At 39.0% G+C, this 8,415-nt stretch overlaps 1 protein-coding gene across 3 annotated transcripts; it reads right to left on the bottom strand.

Moving 5' to 3' along the window:
- Positions 1-655: 655 nt before the first annotated feature.
- ATP5F1C (ATP synthase F1 subunit gamma) lies at positions 656-8,144 on the bottom strand. 3 transcript variants are annotated; one of them, XM_010177249.1, is made up of 9 exons: positions 8,115-8,144; positions 6,994-7,125; positions 5,754-5,958; positions 5,189-5,332; positions 4,726-4,790; positions 3,875-4,030; positions 2,223-2,319; positions 1,339-1,376; positions 656-793 (listed from the first exon to the last, which is right to left on the bottom strand). In XM_010177249.1, exons 1-8 carry the CDS (start codon positions 8,131-8,133, stop codon positions 1,370-1,372), a joined length of 825 nt encoding a protein of 274 aa, XP_010175551.1. In that variant the 5' UTR covers positions 8,134-8,144; the 3' UTR covers positions 656-793; positions 1,339-1,369. The 3 variants fall into 3 exon arrangements, with proteins under 3 accessions (XP_010175551.1, XP_010175553.1, XP_010175552.1); XM_010177251.1 differs by lacking the exon at positions 1,339-1,376 and having other exon boundaries at positions 658-793; XM_010177250.1 differs by lacking the exons at positions 656-793; positions 1,339-1,376 and having other exon boundaries at positions 2,038-2,319.
- Between the last annotated feature and the right edge of the window lie 271 nt (positions 8,145-8,415).

Raw genomic sequence — 8,415 nt, 5'->3', positions numbered from 1 at the left:
TTCTGCAAACTCTGTTCCCATTTCTGTCAGGTATGTTACTGAGCCCTTCAAGGCTCTTCTTTAGTCTACCAGACTGAGAGGAAAAGCTTTCTGCTTCTATGGTTATCCTGCACCACTGCCACTTCTCTCTTACACTTCTGCTATACTCTTTATTTTTTACATTTTATCCTTTCTCACATTCCTCTCATGCCCAGCGAGGTCTCAGAACTGTGCTCTTACTGTATTTTATAGCATGCAAATATACACACACACACACTGAGCTGATACAAACAGTGTGTGTTCTAAACAAACACTGAAATGACTCATGGAATCACCTCAGTTCATTTTAGAATAAGAACAACTAGAAATAGTAGTACTATGGTATTAAAATGAGAGAGAGATCTGTGTTCCAACTGCACAACACAGAGAGGTTATTCCAGTTTCCTCCTTCACCACACAGTACGACGTAGGTAACAAAGCAACGCTCCAACACAAGGTGAAGACAGGCTTTCTCTTCCACTCTTCACACGAGGAAACACCTGCTTGTGTGTTTTGCATGCCAGATACATTACAAAATGCAGAGCACAGCTTTTAAAAACTACGTTCCCAAGGGTAACCAAGTCAAACTCAGACATTTAGACACCAAGAGCATCTGCTCCATGAACAACCAAGAACATTTGTTTCACGTAGGTGGTTTATTATAAGAATTTACAGATTTCTGAGGCTTTACCACTTCTTCACAAAACAACAGAGCAGTCTTGTTAACATAGACATGGGCAGGTTAAACCATATGCTCAGAAGAGCTCTTCTTCACCTGTAAGGAAGATGGAAGCAAATTAAAATCCCTTTCATTTAATTATTTAAAAATTTTATCTCCTCCAATCTGAATACTTCAATTTATTAATATTCTTTACCCCCTCCCCCCACAAGTTCTCTACCAGGTTTATTTTTCCTTGAAGTTTTAGATTTTAAATATGCATATTTTGCTACAGAAACCTCTTCAGGTACGATGTCTTACATACAGACATTTTAAAGTCATTGCATAAGGTCAGGGCACTATAAGAAAAATTAAAACAGGAATTGCAAACGAATCTAATAACCAAGAGTTGTTTTAAAAAACACAGAAAATTATGTCAAATGTGGCCATACACTATCTGGACTTATTTTGCTTAAAATTATTGACACTTAAGAATTTTTTGTTCACATAGATTCCAAATAAAAACAGGCAGCTTCCCAGCTCTTTGGGAAGAGAAGTTTCTCTGACCAACAACACTGAATTCCCACTTCCTCATTTGACTTCAAGATTGTCTGTGTTAATTCATTTTATAAAACAATCTGGTTTCCATTTCATAACTTTACCTCTTGGATTTGGCTGAACCACTTTTTCCGATTAATCCCTGGTTATGGTATTATGAGAAAAAACAGAACAAGCAGGTTAGGAAGCAACTCATGCAAATTCAGGCAAAACTATGCACGTATTTATGACTGCAAATGTATTGTGAGGAGCACAATACAGCACGTAACTGCTATATGGTACGTATTCCAGGCATGTTGTAAACACACAGGATATTAACACATGGATTTGCATCTGAGTATATGCACGAATTTGTAGCTGTTAGATTTAATACACATGAGCTATATCGTGGTCTGAGCCCACACGTTTGTAACCTGCGTTACACACCGTCACAAAATGCTTTCTCAGGGAAAGAAACAAAATACTGAACTTGAAGTAAAATACACACATTCATTATCAACAGGCTGTGGAAATTCCCTCCTTCTTCCAAGCCCACCCCAAACTCTCAGCTTCTGAACATCAGCACAGGTTGATTTATCCAAAAGCATTTCAGTCACTTGAGTTGCTCTCCCCCACCCAAAACGACTGGGCTGTTTGAGCAGACTGCATAGGGAAAGCCCAGGCAGAAGGGAGGAGAGGGGACATCCACTGAACATCAAAAAGGAGGAAAAACACCACCTGTTTGGGCAAGGATGTGTGTTGAGGATAAAGATCTGTTTTACCAGCTTTTTAACTTTATCTGACCAAAAAAAAAAAAAGACTGCCAAACTTCACACTTGTTAGTAGAACTGCGCAAGCAGAAAACTTGGGATTCATGCCATGGACTGTCTTCCGTTTGGTTTCAGGACCTACATGCCCTAACCACCCCCGTTAACCTGACTGAAGCAGGATGTAGGAGCATTACATGACTTTGCAACAACTCCTATTTCACGTTTATACAGGTACTCACAGAGCAGCAGCACCAGAGATGATCTCAATAAGCTCCTTGGTAATGACAGCTTGACGGGTACGGTTGAACGTCAAGGTCAATTTGTCAATCATCTCAGCTAGAAAAAAATTAAAGTTGGAATTTAAACACACAGTAGATATTCAAATACAGATAAAGAGAAGCTGTATGAAGAGAATATCAAAGTCTCGTAAATCCATGCAAGCAATCAGGAGGCTTACTGCACTGTTCATTTTTTCCCCCTACAGACAACACTACCAGGAGACAATCTAGAAACTTGATGATTTGGCTTGAGGCATCAGAGTTAAATACGTGAAGAACAGCTGACAGACTAGTAAGTAACATGGTAGGACATCACTTATTTTAACATAACTCAAACACGCACTATTTGTTTTTAAATGACATTTCACAGTCAGTAATGACATCAATACTTTCTTCAAGTTACTGTTCTTCTGGTAAATGGAGCCAGATTTTTTTGAATTTTTTTTCTTCAATTTTTTTATGAGCACGCACTATTTGTTTTTAAATGACATTTCACTGTCAGTAATGACATCAGTACTTTCTTCAAGTTACTGCTCTTCTGGTAAATGGAGCCAGATTTTTCTGTACTTTTTTTTCTTCAATTTTTTTATGAATCACAGAATGTTGGGGATTGGAAGGGACCTCGAAAGATCATCTAGTCCAATCCCCCTGCCAAAGCAGGAACCTAAATGAGATCACACAGGAAGGTGTCCAGGTGGGTCCTGAATGTCTCCAGAGAAGGAGACTCCACACCCTCCCTGAGCAGCCTGTTCCAGGGCTCTGTCACCCTCACTGTAAGGAAGTTTCTTCTCAAGTTTAAGCAGAACCTCCTGTGTTCCAGCTTACAACCACTGCCCCTTGTCCTATCACTGGGCATCACTGAGCAGAGTCTGACTCCATGAAACAGAGAAGCTATCACCACTTCCTCTCAAGATAAGGTGGTCAGCAGAGAGCCACATCTGCAGTTCCAGGCAGCCCAACTGCACACTGCATCAGCTTTACTCAGTCACCAGTATCCTTTATGCAACACTACCCTTCTTAGGACTAAAGTCTTATCACCACGCCACGTTAAAAGCTACCAGCTGTCTCCCACTAATACCAGCTACGTGCTCTCTGCACTGCACTCAGTTTGGACACCTTCCAAGGAATACTTGTGTATTCTCAACCTGCTACATGACAGGTAGAAAAGTGTTTAACCGCTGTTTCAGCTTCCCCACCTTCAAACTGGTGCAGTACTAATTACATGGGGCTTACACATAGCTACAAGTTTACAAGCATTTTGGAAATCCTCAGACCAGCCACATGAGAAGAGTGTAAAGATTTTTGGCTGTTACAATATTAGCTTAGTATTTCATATTCTTATTAAAGAATATGTTATTTCACTTCCAGTTATCTAGTCTTGTTTCTCATATACTTGACAGCAACTCCTCTTTCCAGGGACTCAACAAGGTTCACATGTTCAGAAAAGAATCTCAGTTAACTGGCTAAAAAAAACCCAAATCAGACTCAAAATGGAATTAAGAGAGAAACCAGCTCATTTCTCATGATTTTGGAAACAAAAACTTACACCAAGGGAGGTCAGTACTTTCATGCTAAACTACTGAATTTCTGGGAAGCCCAGAGTGCAGACTTACAAGCATTTTTGCTAGCGTTGTCCATAGCGGTCATCCTAGCGCTCTGCTCGCTGGTGGTGGATTCTTTCAGGGAGTAGTACAGAATATTTGCTAGTGTAAATTCCTGGTAGTTTCTCAGTACGTCAGCATCAATATCATCATAGATACTTAAGCTTTCTGTAAAATAAGAAAGAGCAGACTTAGAGAAATCCAGGCTACACTACTTCTAGCAAAACAATGTAACGCCACAGAACTGCCTAGATTAGAAAAGCCCTTTAAGATCATCCAGTCCAATCATTAACCCAACACTGACAAGTTCCCAACTAAACCATGTCCCCAGGACTATTAGGCTAGCCTGTTTCTCTACTTAAAACAACGCAGAAGGATTTTCTCTACATACAATGTGTACTTTTGTATCAAAATTTTAAATAGCAGAGAGATTAAATATTTTATGTGTTTTAATTCAATTTAATAATAGGAAAGTCAGATTCTGACCAAGGCCAAATACATTATTGGTGTATTATGTTTAATATTCTCACACAATGCTGCAAAAACATTCTGGGGTATTTTTCCTGGGTAGTGCAAAATTACTCTGTGCCCAGGCTGTTTAGTGCTGAAAACACTCAAACTGACAGAGCTTGGCATATGTGTAATTCTTGCTTGAGAAAGAATCTCAAATAAAAGTTAGTATAATTGCTCTTTTTAACCTCCTTGCCTCACAGCACCTTGATAGGTCAGCCCTGGACTGCCAAGATAAAAATAATCTGTTAAACTTAAGACACTTGTATCATCATAAAATGTTTTAATACCATATTCCCACGTTCTGTGATTTATCACTTCACATAACTGATGTTTTCTAGTTTGCTACTTACCAGAACCAGCAACTGTTTCAAGGGAGAAGATTGGTTTTTCATCAGTCTTGTAGGAGATGACAGACCTGCATAAAAATAGCGTTAACAGGCTCTTCAGTTCAACTAACCCTAAATTGAGTGTTTAAAATAAAATCAGAATAGACAACTTCTGCCATTCCAATTCCACAAAGTTCTGCAATAATCCTGATGAAGAGATCCCAGATACCATGTGGATATAACAACGTGCTGACTGTAAATATAACAGCACCCACTATACAAGTAAAAAGAGAAATCCAACCACAAGCATTAAAAATAAGAAACCAAACCCAACCAACAGGTCTTCACACACAACAAAATGCGCTCCCTCCTTCAAAAAATAAATGTGACAATTCACAGCCAGTTTTCATATTACTTCATCAGGCCAACCTGCTGTGTGAAGCCTTCTACCCAATATTCTTCCAGTGCAGTTTCACTTTAATCTTACCTGAACCGATTGTAGATGACAGAGCCTTCATCAAATTCATATCCAGAGTTTAACAGCTCTGAGGCAATGACTGAAGCATCTCCAAAGCTTGGAGGTCTCCGTCCCACTTCTTTGAATGTCAGCAGTAAGTAATTGCCATGTGTCCTGTAGTAACATCAAATCTGTGTCAGAGCCAAGCAGATGCTCTAATGTACAACTATGTGGCACCAAGAGGCAATGAGTCCAGTAACTCACTCGTGTTCAGAACCAACCATTTGACTGAATTAGGGACTGAGATAAGTTTTTTTTTGTTGGTTTTTTTTTTTTTCAGTTACATTATTATGATAGCTTCACAATAAACACACACTTGTAGCAGTGCTGGTGTTGCTAGCTTTCAGACTTTTATTCCAATCAAAAACCATCTTAGAGTAGTTGCAGATTTTAGATTCTTTTTTTTTTTTAAATTAACTTGATAACTTAATTAAATGCAATTGCCTGTGAACACCACGCAGCTTTCCAAGCAGCCTTGAAATTTCTACCACAGAAAACAACCAAAACCACCAAACCAAACCCTTCTCCTTTTTACCTTTGAAGTAGGCCTCTGATCTTGTCACCTACTCCAACCACCATAACTTCTTTCCCTGCGTTTGACAGATTGGTAATCTCATTCTTCAAGGTTTTAGCAATAGATGTATGGATAGCACCACACAGACCTCGATCAGAGGACACACCGATAAGGAGGTGCTTCTTCTTGTCCTCTGGGGCCTTTATTTCTGCTTTCTCATAAAGAGCTAAAAACAAAGATGGATAAGTTATTTGAGGGTGCCAGGAAGCAAATAGGTCATATCAAAATACCTTTGAATTATTCTAACTAAAACAATTTCTAAAGGGGTTCCCAGTCACAGCCAGATGAGTTTTATCTCCCTCACAACCATTCATGCTTGCATGTAATCTGACCACAGGTGACAAAGAAACAATTCAAAGTCAGCCACATCTCTGCATCAGGTATCACACAATCAGTGCCATTAATTAGTTAATTTCACTGAGAAAGCCCAGTGTGTCAGGAGCACGTGCGGCCCAAGAGTTTGCAAGGTTTGGCAGTAGCTGTAGATGCTACAGAGATACGACACAATTCCATTAACAGATAGAAGCAGGTCAGAAATTCTGAGTTGTAGTACTTTTATGACTAATAAAAACAACCACACCAAGTTAAAAAAGTTATCAGAAATCATAATGAATTTCACATTAGAATTCTTAAAAAAAAAATCACTTTCCATAAATCACTTGTAAGGAATACTCGAGATGAGACTGGCCTCGAAATACAAATTATTTTGGAAAAAATCTACTAAAAGATTAAAAAAATCTAGGTGTTTTATCATAGAATGGTTTGGGTTGGAAGGGACCTTAAAGATCATCCAGTTCCAACCCCCCTGCCATCAGCAGGGACACCTTCCACTAGACCAGGTTGCTCAAAGCCTCATCCAACCCGGCCTTCAACACTTCCAGGGAGGAGCATCCACAACTTCCTTGGGCAACCTGTTCCAGTGTCTGACCACCCTCACAGTGAAGAACTTCTTCCTAATATCTAATCTAAACCTGCCCTCTTGCAGCTTAAACCCATTTCCCCTTGTTTTGTCATTAACTGCCCTTATGAAAAGTCCTTCCCCAGCTTTCTTGTAGTCCCTTCAGGTACTGGGAGGCCACTATAAGATCTCCCCAGAGCCTTCTCTTCTCCAGGCTGAACAGCCCCAACTCTTTCAGCCTCAAGACCATGAAAGCCTCTCTCTTCTATGCCCACATCACACAGTGCACAAGTCTTCTCTCACCAAGTGCTCCTGTTCCATAGACTCTAGCAGGCTTCAGCTCCCTCTCAGCTCTTGCATATTTTGCTGCAGAAACCATCTTCATGGACTTTGTAATTTTCTGAATGTTCTTGATGGACTTCAAACGCCTGGTAACTACAAGGTTAATAGTTGAAGGTCATGGGCTGTACTGGGCATAATGACATCAAAAACAAGGAATAAAATGCTAGCAATAGCCATCCAAAAATATCTTGCCAAGACCCTCAAAGAAGGAAAAAAAAAAATAAACAAACAATGCACCAATAAACCTCATAAAAGACATGTCCTTACTATTTATTGTAAGAAAGCAGTAAGAGTAGTAACCTTACTAAACCAAATGCACCTTTACAATAGGTATGTTTTTTTTCCCTCAGATATAACATTTATTTAATATTTAGCCCCATGTAAGATCTATTTACATGTAAGATCTATTTATCTCTTTCCTTCCACTTTTACCCATTTCACAAATATGTTATTTGAGGTATATTGTCATCTCTCCCCAGATAATGGGCAGGGGGTGGGAAAAACCCAGTACTATATATACAGTGAGACAGAATAAACTTCCTTCTCTGTTTAGATTATGGCAAAATGAGATTCACAAAAATTCTGGAAAAATGAAAACAAAATAGGTGTCCTACAGACAAGTGCAATTCCAAGGTAATATCCTTGTATAAGAATCTATAAGGAATGACTTAAAAAAAGCGACTTAAAGCAGCACTATCAAAGTGAAACCATTCAGTCAACCTTTTCCCCCCCCTACAAATGTTGGATAAAAGCACCTGGAAATAAACATCACAGAGAATAAATTAAATCTTAACAGTGAGCAAAATCTGGTTTAACACATACGATAAAGTTATCTTTAAAATGTTTGAATAAAATTATACTGTTTTGGTGAAATGACATCTAAATTAGTGCTAAAACCGTTTTAAGCAATGCTTTTTCTGAAAGACACTTGCTTCACACAAGAAGTGCTGAAGGCTGATGTATCAATGTTATGATAGATCACAATTAGTTTATCCAGCGGAGGCTAACTGAAATTATATTTTAACATATGGTTTTCCTGCAACACTTTTCCTCTCTCAAAAGCAAACAAAACCAGTACTTACTGTCTTTTAGAGTTGCCATATTCCTGACCTGGCCCCTGAAAATGAATGCAAGAGAAATTAGTATAGCTCAGTAGTTCTCCAGCAAACCAACACATGTCAAGGTGGGATGAGATCTGAAAATAGTTCTTTCTGTAGCATCTGTAGTAGGGACAAGCCATTCTAAACCGCCTTGTATATGTACCTTCCATCCTGCCTCTCATTTCCTATACCATTTAAAACATTATCGGCTGCCTTGGATAATAGCAGGATGTAAACGAGGTCCAGACAGCCTGGCATAGAATCATAGAATGGTTTGGGTTGG

The sequence above is a fragment of the Antrostomus carolinensis genome, unplaced genomic scaffold (genome assembly GCF_000700745.2).
Source record: "Antrostomus carolinensis isolate BGI_N321 unplaced genomic scaffold, ASM70074v2 scaffold5721, whole genome shotgun sequence".
NCBI lineage: Eukaryota > Metazoa > Chordata > Aves > Caprimulgiformes > Caprimulgidae > Antrostomus > Antrostomus carolinensis.
The sequence above is the reverse complement of the archived record's forward strand: the minus strand, read 5'-3'. Positions and strand labels throughout refer to the sequence as shown.

Bases quoted from the DNA above. Each gene is read 5' to 3' on its own strand.
- ATP5F1C (XM_010177249.1), bottom strand. The intron at 5,959-6,993 runs GTGAGAGAAGAC...CTTTGTTTTTAG, and splicing joins CTATGGAACAGGAGCACTTG to CTCTTTATGAGAAAGCAGAA. The intron at 5,333-5,753 runs GTAAAAAGGAGA...ATGTTACTACAG, and splicing joins ATCAGAGGCCTACTTCAAAG to GACACATGGCAATTACTTAC.